We start from the raw sequence: 17,922 nt of genomic DNA on the forward strand, positions 1-17,922 counted from the left end.
TGTGTGTGTGTGTGTGTGTGAGATAATGGCAGATTTATACCATTTGGTTAATACATACTTATTTAAGTTTTATGTTCGGGTTTCTCTCAAATTTTGTTTGAAATATTCACAGTGCTAAAAGAAACTGCATTCTCCTTTTTTGTTTCAACTTTCAATCTTTGCAGTTAGATATTTTATGGAGACTTCTTATTTTCTGTTATGATGAAATGCCCTTTTTTACCACCTAAAAATGATGAATAGCAAATATTAGTTTCCATAGGTTTCAGTCTGTTGTACATTTAACAAATCACCCCTGCAATATTTGTGTGCTGAATGACAGAAAAGCAAATTTGTATCAGATCACTTTTGATTTGTTAAATTAGAATCCTTTAGGATGCTCATTTAATGAATTTCCTCTGCCATATGTGTACTAAGTTTTGTGAGGAACAACTTTTTTTATATATAATGCTTTAAGCATAAATAAATATTTATCTTCAGAAATATTCTGCATTTTCTGTCTTCTTTTAAAACCAACATATTCATGATTATTTACACCCGAGGTTCCTTTATTTCTGCACTATTACCAGTTTTTTATACACTACAAACCAAGAATTATATCAGCTATATCTTTTAACTGTGGATCTTGCAGTTATTATGCATTTAGTCAAAGCTTAATAAAGAAACAGCACTCACTTCAATAATCCGTTGTGGTTATATGGATCATAAAACAGTGTGAGAAATCATTGTGGTAAGGAAAGTGTAGTTTAAAAATAGTAATTGAAAAAACTTAGTCTAGAGGAGGAAGGCTGCGCCATATCGTCCTCTAGTTGTCTGAAATTATCTGAAATTAAAATTAGAGGATTAAGGCCAATTTTAATTTCAGATAATTTCAGACAACTAGAGGAAGATATGGTGCACCCTTCCTCCTCTAGGCTAAGTTTTTTCAATTACTCTTTTTAAACCACGCTTTCCTTGCCACAATTTTTAAACACTGTTTTTAGTTTAAGCAATGATTTCTCACACTACTGTTTTATAATCCATATAACCACAACGGATTATTGTGGTAAGTGCTGTCTCTTTATTGAGCTTTGACTAAATGCATAATTCTTGTCATGAACTTCAGCATCTTAAGCTTTTGCTAACTCTTTTATGGTCTTACAGTTATTGATTTTTTTTTTTTTTTTTTGGATTGCAGGTTTGTATCATGTATCTGCTCACACAATAATAGTTTAATTTTGTAAAGGTTTGTGTGCACCAATGTCACACAAAATAGCATTTAACTAATCCACTTTTTCTTTTACTCAATTGTCTTTCAGCTCCCTTGTTATCCATTTTGGCATCTTTCTTTTGAGGTACTTCTCAACTGGAATGACTCTGGTTAATAGAGCTCAAAAAATGCTTGAGTTCATCATAGTGCTGAACTTTTCCTTTGACTACCAAAATTTCTCTGGATACTCTATTTTATGGCACTGTATACAGTCCTTGTTGAGAATTAGATCAAGGATATTTGACTCCCTTATGCTTTCTCGACAAACTACTTCTAATACATATACTGCATGTTCATGACTTCCAGGCTATAAGAGGGAAATTAGTCACTCATTGAGATGAAACAAACAGGTTAACCACAAAATTCCATCATTAATTTCATATGCAGTACTCAAGATTAGCAAGACAAACTTCTTTTAGCCATTCTTGTTTAATAAAGTCATCTCAAGAATATTTAAGTTTTGACATTTGTATTTCAAGGCTCCTACTAATTTATTTCCGATATAAGAATTGCTAAAATTGCTACTGATTGCTAAAAGATTAAGTCATGGTAATTAAATTTGATATCAAGCCAGGCCTTGACAATCTTAGAACTGACCAGCAGCTTCCTAACCCTGATGAGAAGTAGGCTTAATTCCATCATTAACATGCAACTTGGGGGTTAAATGCAATGTTGGCCTTCTGTTATATTAAATGAGCTATATGTGTTGGGCATTATAATGCAGTTTCTTGTTATGTGCCCTGTTTGTATTTGTAACACTTCAACAATTCAGTATGCCTTTTTTGTTCTGGAAAATTTATGCTCACTGTCATAGATCCTAACCATTTCTCTCTTTGATACAATCCAGCATCTCTTGTTTGTCTTCTGTACCCTACTTATTTAGTATTTGTATATGGCAAATGATACATGGAATCAAGCTCATGAAGCATCAGAAAAAAAACTACCCAACTCATGAGTCCATCCCCCTCTAATAATTTGTCTGTCTGAAAGCAGATTTCTTTTTTCAGTTTATGTTTATATAAGTCTTATGTGTCTTGTGAGAGAAACAGTAAAGATGTTATCAGCATTTGGTTTACTCAATCCATTTAAAGCGGGCGCCTCCGTAGCCAGGTGGGAAGGAGCAGCAGTGCGTAGCACATGCTTCTTGATTAGACCGGGGTTCGAGCCCGTCACCACCAAATACGGAGTATGCGGAAAGGTCAAGGAATGACCACCGCATATCCCGGAGCAATATGGCCTTAGTTGCTAATGCTCCTAAAACACCAAATAACAAACTAACAAACAAACCATTTAAAGCCTTCAACACTTCAATCAGGTCTCCTTGCAGGTTCCTCATTTCCAGATGCCCCCAGCTTGAAGAACTGAAGTCTTTCATAGTATGGGTAGCATTTTGTGTCGACTAATCTGGTTACCCTTCTCTGCCCTCATTTCAAGAGATCCCCCATCCCTTTTAAAATGAAACTTCCAGGCCTCTATGTAGTACTCGAGATGTGGCCTAACCAGTGCTTATACAATGGGATAATTACTTGTCCCTACTGCCAAAATTCCTGTATATCATTGAAACCCCATGAGCTTGTCTTGCAGCCTGCCTGAACTGCTCAGAATGTGTGTCAGACTAAAATTACTCCAGGTCTTTTTTGTTCTCCACCACCTGATTAGTATGTTATTTTCTGGTATTACTGCTGCCCATATGCTGTAAGTTGCATTTATGAATGTTAAACCTCAATTGCCACTTCTCAGTTCCCTGCCTAATTTTTGTAGGTCTTGTTGCAGTGAACCTTGATTCTTGTCATTAACCATCCTATCAATATTTATACATATGCTAACTTAGATGACAACTGGATATGCCTTCATCATTATCATTAATAAATACTGTAAACAGTATGGAGTCCAGCACTAAACCCTCAGGGACTCCCTAGTAACATTAGTCCAAGAATGTCTACTTAAAACTAATTTTTTCATCTACCACTCACTCATCCCATTTCATATGACTCCTTCTCTTCATGGTCTCTGCAAATGATCAACAGATTGCATCATATATTTAATGATAGGTTCTTCAAGTGAATAAACCTTTCTTGCAGTTTATTCCTGAGGTTTCTTCAGTGATGTAAGGTTTTCAGTTATCTTCTCAATTTCTTTTGCCTTAAAATGAATTTATATCCATTTATAAAGAGATGACATTTTAGTCTTTTCATGAATTCTGTATTCTTACACATCTAGACCCACCTCCACTGGCAAAACCTGAATCAGTTTCATCAGAAACAATGATTATTACAATAATTCAGGAAAGCTCATTGTTCTAGTTTTCCTTTTGAACTCTACACCGTAACAGAAAGACTTCTTTGCATGTAATTAACTTATATTTATTAAATATTGGAAACCTAAATAATAAAAATAGACTTTATCCATAACCATATTTGTCGATCTCTTTTTGAGATCTTTAGCTTGTGAGAAAACTGAGTACTATCTTTTACTGGACGATAGGCAACATTTAATGCAAACTTAAAATTTTGCAGCTATCAGAAAATCCTATCATTCAGGTCCATTGTTACAAACAGAACTTTGACACAACATTTCAGAAGGGGGGGATGGAGAGGGGGGGTGTCTTAATGGATTTAAAAAAAAAAAAAAAAAACTTTCATAATTTTTTCCTGCTTTCTGAAAGCCAAAGGTTTACAGCCATACTAATATAAATATCTGCAATTATATTTGTCTGCAGCATTTTTCCTCCTCCGCTTTACTGTTCAAAAAAGTAGCAGCTTCTAACCAGTTTAAACTACTCTCTCCCCCAGCATATTATTAGAGAAATGTTTTTAACAGAAAAAAGGTTCAGTATATAAAATAAAAATGCTAAATAATTAAAAAGGACTACATAGGTGCTATTCATTTGCTTGCTACATTAGTAGTTTGTTATTTAGTAAGAACAATGTTTCTTTGACATCCCACATTATAATTAACAATTGCTTTATACATTTGTGTATATAGTTTTTTAATAACCTGTTATTATGTATATGAAATGCAATTTTTTTGAAAATTCAGATTTCCTGGTGAAAAGCTACATATTGTAGATAAACCCCAAGATGCACTAATAGTCCTAAGACAAATTGGTTCCCAGAGACAAAGAAGGATATTACTGCGAGACCGGCGTTCACATCTCTTTGGTGAAGAAATAAGCTTTAAGCCTAATGATAACCAAGTAAGCTTGTACAACCATTTGAATCATGTAAATTCTTAGACCTTATGAGAATCTTCAGAGATAAAAGTTATCATCATAACTGATCGTGTGAATCATGACATACTTATTTCATATGTATTTCTTCTGAATAAGGGTTATCACTTTGATATTAGAATATACAGTAGACTTTGGGAATAATGGCACCTTTAGGGATTCAAGGTTCAATTATTTTGATTTTTCCATTATTTAGAAAGTTTTATTTTTAATATATTTAATGCAGAAATAATAAGAATAAATAAGGAATAGAGAGACTAAGAATGCAATTTTATTAACTGCACATAAAAAAACATAAACATGTTGACGATCCAATGTTATATTGTGCCATTAATACACTCCTACTTATGCCCCATTCCATTTTCTTTATTACATCAAGTTTAGTCTGTACAGGTAGCACAGTGGTATCGTCACCATCCTCCCCACACCAAGTGGAAAAGGCCTGGGTTCGAATCCTGTCAATGGCATGAGGAACTTTTATGGGCTTTTTTCACTCCATGGCTGAGTTTGTCAGTCTCAGGCATAGATAGCAAATTTTTTTTCCCCCAGAAATTGGAGGTTTTCTTCCAGCAAAACAGGTAAATCGACCAGAGAACACACGCAATTTACACAATACACATGAGTATATGAATTAACTTTCTGGGTGACCCTAATGTAGTAGTTTGGATTGCATATCAAGTTTGTCACTAAGTTTTAACATTCTTCTCTGTATGAGGTTTATTAACTTTAGGAGCCATTGTGAGGGGTTCTTAATTTAAAATGAATCTAAAACAACAGTATAATCTGTGATATCAGTACAGAATTCACTTTCAAAATGGCTAATGTAAACAAATACGGTAATCACGTGACTTGCCATTTTCTTTTTCCGGCACAACAAGACATCTGCACTGTATATAAACATCCGATCTCGATGTGTCATTAGCTCGAATGTTCCATTATTTGGGGTGCCGTTATTTCGACAGTCTACTGTATGTGATAAATTGAATTTAAAAAAAATCAAAAATCATGGCACACTGGCTGAAAGTTCATAAGTAAGTGATTGAATTTCAAATGCAATGATAAATACAGACAGAATTAAAGCATTTAGTTCTGTTATATTTTCAGAGCTTGGTTGATTGTTGCTATATGTGATTAGCATCAACAAACAAACTACATAAGAAATCCAGAATATATTCTTTATCGTTTTTTTTTTTTCCCTTAAAAATACCAGTATATAGTCTTATCATTGCATTAAATTTAAATATTTTAGATACAGAAGTAGCCCTTTTGATACTGAATTTGTAAGGATGACAAGTTATTTGGGCCACTTAATCAGAAAAGTTATTATTCTGCAGAAACCTGTACACACCCTTAAAATAATTGTTCACTATATATGATATCCAAATGGATATCATATCTAGGAAAACTAGATTTTCCTAGTTTTTATACCTTGTAGAGCTGTATGGTAGCTTAGCTGACAGCAAAAAAACAAACCTACTAAAAGAAAAGCAGCTTATGGTGATTAATTGTTTCCTCATGGAGGGTATGCATCAAGATGTTCACCAAAGATTGCAATGAATTTATAGGGGGAATACTCTGTATCCTTAGCAATGAGTAAACATTAGTCTATATAATTTTGTGCAGGATGTGAAAACTAGTTTGCTTGGACTGTGCAAACAACCATTACACCTTAGACCCATTGCAATAATGAAATGGTGCTAGTCAGTGAATATTCACTGATCAGTTAGCTGAGGAACTTTCAGCTTCAGACTAGCCTTCTGGGTTTGTTTTGACTGTGTTATAATCATGAACATACCCTAGAATGTGTATCATTGTGGAAGACTAAATGTGGTATCATCGCTACTATACTCTGAAACATATCACAGTTACCAGAGGATGCATTCAGGTCACCTGCACTCCAAAAAATAAAATCCAAATTGCTAAATGCAACTTTTGGTTGGTGGGGTTTTTTTTTTTCACCTTTCACTTGTATTCAGCCTCTGGAGCACCCCTTTTCACCATCCAGTGATAATCGGCTAACATGGCATTGCGATGGCTTGATGGAAGTGCTCACCATGTTCGTTGCTGACTGCACCACAGTTTAGTGGGAAATCCAGGTATGAATGCAAAAATGCATCTTCAGTGACATGTTGCACCCTATTTTTTCATAAGAAGTAATGAGATTTTCTACAAGTTACCTGTAGTTTTGCCGACTTTAACATTTCCTAGAAAACCACTCAAAACATTTTGGAAGGCTTTCCTTGCTGATTTCTCACTATCACTAAAGACACATTCGAACTGTTTGTCTTTGAAAGGTTGCCTTATTTGTAGACTGATGAAAATGCCTGCCTTAATCTTCTCTGTACTAAGTCTTGGGAATTTCTCTTGCAAGTATGCGAATGCAGGACTGTTCACTTCCAAAGCCTTCATGAAATTTTTCATGAGCACCAGTTTGATGTGGAGTGATGGAAGCGAAACATGACATCTATGACATCTTGTTGCATTTCCAGACACCTTTCTATTAATACCAAACGACTGAATATAGCTTCTCTGGTACCTACACCCTTCCTAAATCCAAACTTTAGTTTTCCCTGTTTCCTTTTCACATTTGCCCTGGATGCAAAGATAAATTATTCTTAAAAGTATCTTTAATGTATGACTCGTGAGGCTGACTGTTTAATATTCTGCACAGTTCTTCGCATTTGGCTTTTTTTGGTAATGGTATGAAAGTTGATTTCAACCAATCCTGAGGAATTTTCCATGAGTCATAAACTTTGTTGAGCTGATGTGTCAAGAGTCTCTTTTTCTCAATGCCATTTTCACCCAGCAATTTTAGATATTCTGTCACTATTCCATCCTCTCCAGCAGCCTTATCACTCTTTGCCATTTTCAAAGCCTTCATCACCTCACATTGAAGTATTTGTGGGCTTTGAAGATCTATTTTTTTCACCTTTCACTTGTATTCAGCTTGTATTCTAGTCCATCACTGCTTTCCCTGTTTCATCAACTACGTGCATCTAGGTCTTCTTCGTGTACAATGGAGCCATCTCCTTTACTTTTATATGCAAATTAGAACAATCGTGACTTTTCTGCAGTTCCTTAATTTCTTGACATCTTTCTTCCAGCCATTGGCCTTTAGTTTCATCTATCTTCTTCAATTTTACCAACTTATCTCTTTATATTATTGTTCATGTCAGTTTTTGTAACTTCTCTTTTCCATCAGCTCTAATATCTTCTCTGTTATCCAGGCATGTTTCCCCTTTTTCAAAAAGTTTTTCTCTGCTATCTTAATGACAGACTTTATGTTATCCCACATCATTTCAGGACTTTCTTCATTTACTTTTCTGGTTATATTCTGATTCCAAACTTCTACCTGTGTTTCTATGACATTTTATAAATGTCTACATTACCTCCTCATTGTTCAGCTTCCTTCTGTCTATCTGAAGGCTTCTTTTCTGTGGGAGTTTTTAGTGCTTGGTCTCAGCACTGTTACCACTGGATTATGATCTGGTGTAATATCTTCTCCTGGATATGCCTTTGCCATTAACATACTATTGCATATCTTTAGTTGATAATTATATAATCAATTTGATTTTATATAATTTTGTTCTCTGTCGTGGTGATTTCCAAGTACAGTAATACCCCGACTTACGCGAACTCGGAGTTACGCGGTTCTTGATTTTTTCGTTTGGCAACGCTGCCGCCCACTATCTTCAAGGTCGTTTTTAATATGTTATCGATATACGGTGCGACGGCGGAGAATGAGAGCGAAAGATGAACAAAATTCAACTTTGCTGCTTTTATGTTTTTTATATCAGTGAAGGGGAAACACATTTCACCATAATAACGTAAAAACCAACACAATTCCAGCTATCGGTATAATTGCAAATGCAATTAGATCGAGTTTACTACCAGTTTATAACAGATTTCACTAGCAGAAATGCAACTGGATTTTTATTGTTTTATGGTAGTAACCCCTAGAAATGTGAGGTGTTAATAGTGTATCTCTGCCTTTATGGTGTTGTTTATTCAGTTGCTACGTGCGCGCAGCTTTGTTTATGTGTATCAAGCGTGCCTCCTCGTTTTGTAATTGTGCTTTATTCCCTAAAAATGAGTAAAATACTTAATTAAAAGGTGTGAAAAGGAAGCGTCCTGGTGAAGACACTGCAGATTCAGAGAGAAAAAAAAAAGCAATATCGATAAACAGAGGCGTACTGGATCAAAAATTCTTACCCGGGAAAATTTATAGTGGCCTCATACTATGGTTTACGGCCAAAATCACACTGGCCCACCGAGGTTTCCCCGGTAAGGCTTATGGCCAGTCCGCCTCTGTCGATAGAGAAAAAATATGAAATTGTGAAACGCTTTGAGCGAAATGAAAGACCATGTGATATTGCACGTGCTACAGACCTAAATGAAGCAACGGCGAAAAGCACATGACAATTGCAAACTTGAGAGGTTGAAAATTGAAAAGGGCTCAATTGTAAAGGGCTTAAAAATTTTAGAAAACATAGACTCCAACGAAGAACGCGTTATAGCTACAAAGCAAGGAATAAAAAAATTATTAGCTTGCTACGAAGAAATTCTGCGTGAAAAAAAGAACGCGCTGTGTTGTCAGACGAATTTGTGAGATTTTATGAAGCCATCGACATCGAAATAACTTTTTTACGTAAGTCATTTGTTTTTTTTAATACATATTTTGTATTAATATGTATAAAGAACTGCAATTTTATTAATATTTTTCTTCTAAACTAGTGTTTTTGTTAGTCCTTGGTCCCAATTAAGCAACATCTATATGTATTTATATGCAAAGTTGTACCCCGACTTACGCGAATTCGACTTACGCGATTTTCGTCGGACCCACCTATCGCGTAACTTCGGGGTATTACTGTATATAGCCTTCTTGGTGGCTGTTTAAATCCCATGTGTTGACAATTATCAAGTGCTCCTGGCAGAACTGGATAATTCCATCTCCTCTATCTAATTCTAATTCCCAGTCCAAATATTCTAACTATGTCCATTACTGCATCTTGTCCTACCTTTGCATTAAAATCACCCATTAATATATTTATTTCTTGTTTCTTAGTTAGCCTCTGGATCTGTTCATACAGTTCGTTCACTGTTTTCATCTGTCTTATCAGCTGTAGGGGAACTTGAATCAGATTAATTTTTATTAGATTGCCCCTCAGTTGGAGTAGCATTACTCTGAGATTTTGAGATGAAATTGCTAACATATTTTATGTCCATTGCTACAAGGATCCCAACACCATATATCCCACTGGAGCTTCCTGAATAGTATAATCTGTCTCCATTATAATTGTCACATATTCCATTTTCCTTCCACCTCACTTCTTAGGCCTAAAATTTTAAGGTTAAGCCTGTACATCCCTTTAATTGTGTTCTCCAACTTTTCTATTTTCAATAAACTCCTCACATTCCAGGTGAATGAGCAGCAGTGCGTAGCACACGCTTCTTGATTAGACCAGGGTTCGAGCCCGTCACCACCAAATACGGAGGACGCGGAAAGGTCAGTAAATGACCACTGCATATCCCGGAGCAATATGGCCTTAGTTGCTAATGCTCCTAAAAACCATATAACAACAACAACAACAACATTCCAGGCACCTAGTCTCAAAATAATTTTTTTATTAAAAAACCCAGGGATTCTTAGTACCCTCTGACCATTCACGGTGTGCAGGTGACTGAGGGCCATATTTCTTTCTGATATTTTCATGATGCTGAAGTTCTTGGGAAAAATAATATGATGGTTTTCCACTGCCTTTCACATCGCAGAACCATAGCCAGATTTGATGGACTCCATCTCTTCCTGCGATTATCTGAAATTCAGCTGTTCTAGCACTTCTTGCTTCCACCTGAATATCTATAAACTGAACTGCTTCCCTCAGTTTGGGAATTAAACTTATTTTATGGTGGCTTTAGTCATTATGTCACAATGCCATCCTTGTATTCTTATAGCATTTCTTAAAGTTGCCCTTCCATAATATTCTATTAGCATTGCCACTTTGCATCCATGACTGCTTATTCACCAGGATTTACCTGCTCATTTTTCAGCCAACCTCTATATCTAGAGGTTAGCTGTGAAACCGCAACCCAGTGGACACGCTCTGTAGCTATGAGCTGGGCTCCAAGCTTCGAAGTAGCCACACCAGCCAAAGTGACACATTTTTGCCACATCTCAATCCACTTCTGCAGGCCAGTTTGTAGAAGACTTCTGACTGTCCTTCAAACCATGACTAAGCTGCTGAAATCGCCTCATCAGCAGCAAAGTGTTTTTGCGAATAAAGGACTTTGGAGCAGGAAAGAGGAAGAAATCCAAGGGTGCATCAAGGGAATGAATGAATGAGTAGAATGTGGCACTATTTCAAGCCCACTTTCTTGGACACACTTCACCGCAGCAGGTGAGGAATGTACAGGGGCATTATTGTGGAGCAGTTGAACACCTTTTGACATCTTTCCCCGTATCAAAAGGTGTTCACCTGCTACACAGCTTTGTTATCACAGTGCAGCCCTTTAAAAGATAATCTGTTACACCATGCTGATACCAAAAAACCAACAGCATCACCTTGCCAGCACTTGATTGCACCTTTGCCTTCTGGAGGAGGGAGGGGTGATTCTGCAGATCTTCCATTGTTTTGACATTTGTTTAGTTTCAGAATCATAGTGATGGATCCAAGTTTCATTCATGGTGACTATATGTGAATAAAATTCCTTGCTTTTCCTGGCACATTGTACCTTTTCCTTGTTCTGGTAAGGGGTCAGAAGTCTGGGTACCCATCTAGCAGACACTTTACTCATATGCAACTGTTGATGGATGTTTTCCACAGACCCTACACTAATTTGGAGCTCTGCAGCTAGCTCTTTGATGCTAATATGGCAATCTTCCAGGATTAATGCCTCAGTTTTTGAAGCACTCTCTTCTGTTACAACAGTTGCTGGACAACCTGAGATTTCTTTGTCATGCACTGAGGTTCTTCCACATTTGAATTGTTTATACCAATGTTCAATAGTGCTATAACCTGAGCAGTCTTCTCCATAAACAGCCACCATTTCTTCATGGATGGTTTTGGGTGTTTTCACTTGCAGAAACAGGAACTGAATCACTGAACTGTATTCCATCGTGACACTTCACTTCATTCAGCATTGCAAAAAAAAAAAAAAAAAAAATGAAAAGATCAGAACCAAAAATTGTGTGGTTGCTATAGTGATTTCAAGGTAACAAACAAAAAAAAAATATTATCTATCACGACTACTTCTGGGTGAATACAAATCCTTTTTTTTTGAGCACTCCTCATATATGTCAATTGGAAGCAAAACCTCCTTTGGATAAAATATATATAATTGTAATTTTATCTTTTTAGATTGCTGGTACACTGAAGGTTTCTGGTTACATTAGACAACAGCCTCTTGATGTGAATGATTTAGTCCATATTCCTGGTTGGGGCGACTTTCAGATGTCACAGATTGATATTTCAGATGATCCTCATCCTTTAAATCTTAAGAAAAAAATTTTCAGAAATGAAGATAGCATTACCAATGTGAGTTATAGTTTTAGTATTTAATTTTTAACCATACTTTTCAATGTGTGTGCATGCGTGCGTGCGTGCGCACATACGTGCGCACGCACGCACAGCATTTCAGATTACAGGTGTAGAAATGTCAGACCTCTACATCGTCTTATTATTATTATGGATTTTTAAACACATCGTTCACAAAACCTGCAGTCTTAAATTGGCTCAGGTGTAGAGAGAACATCAGTAGTCTAGCAACTTAATATCCAGACCTGCTCAGAATCACTTGTACACATTGTCTGGTTCAGCATTTCCCAAATTTTTTTAATCATGGAAGACTTTTCATCTCACAATATATTTATGGAACACTTACAAAACACAAGTTTAGCGGGAGCCAAAGAACTGTTTGCTAATATTTTATTACATACGACACACTGTGCATCAGGAGCATTTTTATTTCCAACACATGTAAAACCAAAATTCAAATAACTGCCATCATACTTTTGTTTTGGTCTTTTATTAGTTGGTTCCTGTTTCTTCACTTCATATTTTTGGGGAACAAAAGGCTGCCATTGTTCATCCTCACTTTGAAGTGTGACAATATTGTGTTCGTTTTCATTGACCACAGTTGCAATACTAGAAGTACTTGCTTCTTGTTTTAAAATTCCTTTTTTCAACCACAAATCCATGATCATTTATTTTAATAATAATATTTTGAAATACTGTTAATTATCAAAAAAATATTATACAAGAAAGTGAGTTTAGTTATGATATCGGTGGCTGTGTATACACTAGGCTAAATCGCATATGAATGGCATATTAGATTTAGGTTTAAGCCTAAATAGATATCAGATGAATTAATGTGGCTCTTGGCAGAAAAGAAAAATGCATGGAATGCTTATAAATTATCAGGCAATACAGAAGCCTAAGGCAGATATAAGCTAGTCTGTAATCAAGTCACAAAGGAGGTTAGGCAGGTGAAGGCAGATTATGAGAAACCTTTGGCAAAGGGTGCAAAGAAAAACAGCAAAGATGTCTTTACTTATGTAAACTCTAAAAGGAAGGGGTGAATCAGATTGGTCCACTTGATATCAATGATTTGACTGTAGATGATCATTCTCAGGTAGCTGCTAAACTAAATGAGCATTTTACATTATATTTGCACGTGAGGAGTTATTCCAGAAGGAGATGTTTATCAAACCCTTAACAGGGAGTTAAATGATTTTGTGATAACTGAGAGCAAAGTGGAGGAGAAATTAATAGTAGTAGTAGTGGCATGTGATGAGCTTATGCAGCATTAGCCAAAAAAAATCAAAAAAAAAAATCACACCATTCCCTCCAAATGCCTGTCCAGTTCCTCCTTAAATTTATTCAACCTATCAACCTCCACAACGACAGATGGAAGTTTGTTCCAGCAATTAACCAACCACTGGCTAAAGGCAAATTTCCGCACATCTATTCTATATCTGTCTTTTCTTAATTTAAATTTATGCCCCCTTAGGTTCGTAATCTGAACAAGTGGAAGGATCCCATCAGAATTCAGTGTGCTCAACCCATTCAAAGCCTTATACACCTCAATCAGATCACCGCGCAGGTGCCTAATCTCCAGCCACTGCAATTTGCAGAACTTAAGCCTCTCTTGGTAAGAGGATTCCTTCATTCGCCTTGCGCATTATAGCCTTAGTAGCTAATGCGCCAAAAAAAACCAAACAAACAATCATTCCCCTCACCAATCTTGTTGCCCTTCTCTGTACACGCTCAAGTAAATCTACATCCTTCCTAAAATGAGGCCTCCAGGCCTGTATGCAGTACTCAAGTCGTGGCCTGACCATTGCCTTATACAGAGGGATAATCACCTCCTTTTCCTTCTAGCAAAATTCCTATATATCATTGACAAAACCCCATGACCTGCCCTGGCAGCCTGTCTGCATTGCTCAGAAAACTTTATATCTGACTGCACAATTACTCCCAGGTCTTTTTCATTTTCTACCACCTTAAATGTAGTACCACACAGTTGGTACGTTTCTCTGGGGTTACTTCTACCCATATGCAGTACTTCGCATTTGTCAAGGTTAAACTTCAGTTGCCACTTCTTAGCGCATCTGCCCAAATTATCTAGATCCTGTTGCAGTAGCACACTGCCATTACTGTCATTAATAACCCTGCCAACCTTTGTATCATCTGCAAACTTCGACATTAAGCCTGATATACCTTCATCAATATAATTGATAAATATACAAAACAACAGTGGACCCAACACCGAATCCTGTGGCACTCCACTAATAACATTAGTCCACGAAGAGCAGCACTCATTGATTACCACCCTCTGTCTTCTCCCACTTAACCATCCTTTTATCCATTGTAGCAACTTACCCTTAATACTATTCTGCTCCAATTTGTACAATAGTCTTTCATGCGCAGCAGTGTCAAATTGTTGAAGTTAAACATAAAAAAGGCACCTGGGGTGATGGGATCTATCCCATTATATTAAAGGAGGCAGCAAAGGAAGTAAGCACACTCTTAGCCATAATTATAAAAGCTTCCTTGGACTCAGGGGAGAACCCATGGACTGGAGATGTGCAAATGTTTCCCCTATTCACAAAGAGGAATCAAAGAGTGACACGGGTAATTACAGACCTGTTGGTGTAACTTCTGTTCCAGGGAAATTAATGGGTGCACTGATTAAGGAAGCAATGCATTATCATCTAGACAATACTGCAGTTCAGACATAGCATGGGTTTGTTGAGGGGAAGTCTTGTCTGACAAATTTGATTGGATTCTATGATGTGGTCACAAAGGAATTGGATGCAAAGAATAATATTGATATCATATACTTGGATTTTAGAAAAGCTTTTGATACTGTGGCACATGGAAGACTACTGTTCAGATTGGAGCAGTATGACATTAAGAGCAAGTTGCTACAATGGATAAAAGAATGGTTGAGTGGGAGAAGACAGAGTGGTTATCAATGGACACTGCTCTTAATGGACTAATGTTATTAGTAGACTCCTCAGGGTTTGGTGTTAGGCCCATTGTTGTTTTCAGTATTTATCAATGATATTGATGAAGCTATATTCTTTTAGTCCAAATTATAGAACACTTATTCTTAACTGTAATTTTTTTATAACCTTTGAAGATAGTTAAAGAAGCTCCAGCAACACAAGGCTTTCTATATATAACTAGTGTAAAAAATGAAGTTAATTAGTAGTCTTCAACATGCAAAGTTTGTTTTATAAGAACTTTGCTCTTAGAGACTTTGTATGCCGAATATTTTTCAAACTTATATTCTGAATTTATATGCTTATATGTTGAATATTTTTCAAAATAATTTTAATTAAGAATGAGCTCAATTTATTAAGTTAGTTCTTTATTTTTTTTTTTTTTTTTTTTTTTTTGAACACCAGAAACTATTTACTTAGAATGGGGGGGGGAGTTATAAAAATGTATACATTCTCTTCAATGCAAGGGAAACACTAAAGAAGGGATAGCATAGATTCCCAATTGCTTTGTGATATTTGATAAAAGATTGATGTGCCTGCAATATACCAGTGCTTGACTTTTTGCTTATACGTTTGCATTTCATACATACAACTTGATATTACAAAACATTATCATATTTTTTAAAAGAGATGTTTTTAATCATGACCTGCCATTTAAACAGTATGTTGATTACTGAAATTATAAGCTCTACTCGTTTAGAACTTGTGTTTAAAGTCCAAAATCCAAACCATCTGTGCATTGAGGGGAGAGAGGATCCAGACAGAGGTATTTTTATTTCGATCCACCATTTCAAACCAGGATTGAAATGGATTGCATTATTTGTCATGTTTGTTGTGGGGGGGTTCCATTAGTTCTACTTGCTTATTTTTTTCACAACAGCTCCATATAAAATTATTTCTATTTAATTTAGGGTGATAAAATGAACGAAGTAAAAGTATTTAGTAAAGCTAATCCTCTTTGTCAACATTCACTTCAATCTGAAAATATTCCTGATACAATGGAAAAAGAAGAAAACTGGTCATCAGACATTTCTGATGTTAGAGGTAATCTTCAGTTTGTTTTATTATTTTATACAAAGGAGATATATATTATTTTATATAAAGAAGAGGTATTGAACTTCTTCTTTTACTTATCTTCCCTATTTCCCTTGTAATAGAGTTTGTTCTATTAAGTTATTGTTTTCCCTTGTTTCATTGCTATAGATATATTTGAAACAAGCAAAAAAGTAACAAGAAATTTACCTCGTGGGATTTCTGAATATCAGGCAACATGGATCTTAGATGATAGTGATGAAGAAAATGAGGAAAAGATGAAGGAATTACAGACTGAAAATTATTCTGATTTAGAAACCTTGGAAGAAATAATCACAGATGAACTTCCAGACCAGGAATCGGTTTCTGAAGAAAATTGTGAAAATGTAAGTTTGAAAAAAAATATATATATTCCTGAATACACTTCAGAAGAGGTATTTAATATCAGATATACTTCTACGCGAAGTATATCTGATATTAAATAGTGTAATGAACTTTGATATAATGTGATTGTCATAGACTAACTCTACCAGCTGAGTTATATGTTATGTGTTATAAGCAAAAATAAATAAATTAGCTTTTTTTTTTTTTTTTAATACAAATACTCAATGACTAAACTTGAATTATTAAACAAGCATTTTTATTATATTCAAATCCATTCCACTTTGTTTTTTTTTGTTTTTTTTTTGTTTTAAGCTTTGATATTTTTGATGTCAGTGAACTATTTATATTTAGTTCACTGACATTGGTTTTAAATGGCAAATAGAATTGTCAAATTTTTTGGGAAAAAAAAAGAAAGAAAAAATAATAATAATAATAATACTGTACTTAAAAAATGTTAAATAGCAATACTGCATGCTCTTAAAAAGTAAAATTTTGAAATTGTTAGTTTTTTATGGCAGTCCCATGGATTCAAATTAAGTGTGTGTACAGGAAAATCAATGTACACTAGAGCAATATAAATAGGTAATATGGAATGGCTCAGCAATATAAAATTCTTACACTATATATTTATTCAAATTCAAATTCAACAATGTAGTGTGATTAAGGTTGTGTAGGTTTTTGTTTCCACTAACTGCAAAAGAGTACGGTAACTTCATTACACTTACCACTTTTACAGTTGTGTGCATGTGTATCCCCTTCAGCCCTTTGGGAGGTTTAGAGGTTATTGAAATGTTATCTCTTGGTTGTTTCAGATGCTGTCTTCCTGACAGATAATCCTTTTTTTCCATCATATTTGAATTGTATTTGACCATTTATTTTTTTTGCAGTTTTAGTCACAAATTCAGAAAACTCAAGCACTGTGCCACAAAGGAGACTTGCTATCTCAACAAGCTAGGTGAATGTTCATGTGAATTTTTTTTCTGTTTTAATACTGAGCAGCATTGTGTGAGTAATTTATAATTTGTATTAATAGTTCAGTCAGCAGAAAAGTTACTGGTTTTTTTTTGTTTTTTTTTTTTTGTTGTTTTGTTTTGAAAGGCCTTGCATGAAATATGATGCAGACTTAGTTATGCAAAATACAGATTACTTACCTGTTCTCTTTTCAGTGGCTAATAACAAAAATAGAGATTACAGGAAGCATTTCTGATTTTTGATTCCCTTCCCTTGTGACTCTCAGCACTTGTGCTGATCTTTTTTTTTTTTTTTTTTCCCTTCCTCTATGTCCGTACACAAGGAGGGGGGACAACATTAATAGGTTGGCAGAAGAGCACACAGTATAAATTGTACTTCACAGATATAGGCGCCTCCGTAGCCAGGTGGGAAGGAGCAGCAGTGCGTAGCACACGCTTCTTGATTAGACCGGGGTTCGAGCCTGTCGCCACCAAATACGGAGGATGCGGAAAGGTCAGGGAATGACCATCGCATATCCCGGAGCAATATGGCCTTAGTTGCTAATGCTCCTAA

General features: G+C 35.6%; 1 protein-coding gene across 1 annotated transcript in view; it reads left to right on the forward strand.

The window, feature by feature from the left end:
- Window positions 1-17,922, forward strand: part of Tsr1 (Tsr1 ribosome assembly factor) — a 256,253-nt gene that overhangs the window by 97,867 nt on the left and 140,464 nt on the right. Inside the window, exons 8-11 of the mRNA XM_090371624.1 lie at window positions 4,286-4,442; window positions 11,834-12,010; window positions 15,894-16,026; window positions 16,186-16,400. Coding sequence (XP_090227750.1) covers window positions 4,286-4,442; window positions 11,834-12,010; window positions 15,894-16,026; window positions 16,186-16,400 — 682 coding nt within the window. The remainder of the gene's footprint in view (window positions 1-4,285; window positions 4,443-11,833; window positions 12,011-15,893; window positions 16,027-16,185; window positions 16,401-17,922) is intronic.

This window comes from Mastigoproctus giganteus, chromosome 4 (assembly GCF_048544385.1).
Source record: "Mastigoproctus giganteus isolate SK-2022 chromosome 4, ASM4854438v1, whole genome shotgun sequence".
NCBI classification, from domain to species: Eukaryota; Metazoa; Arthropoda; class Arachnida; order Uropygi; family Thelyphonidae; genus Mastigoproctus; species Mastigoproctus giganteus.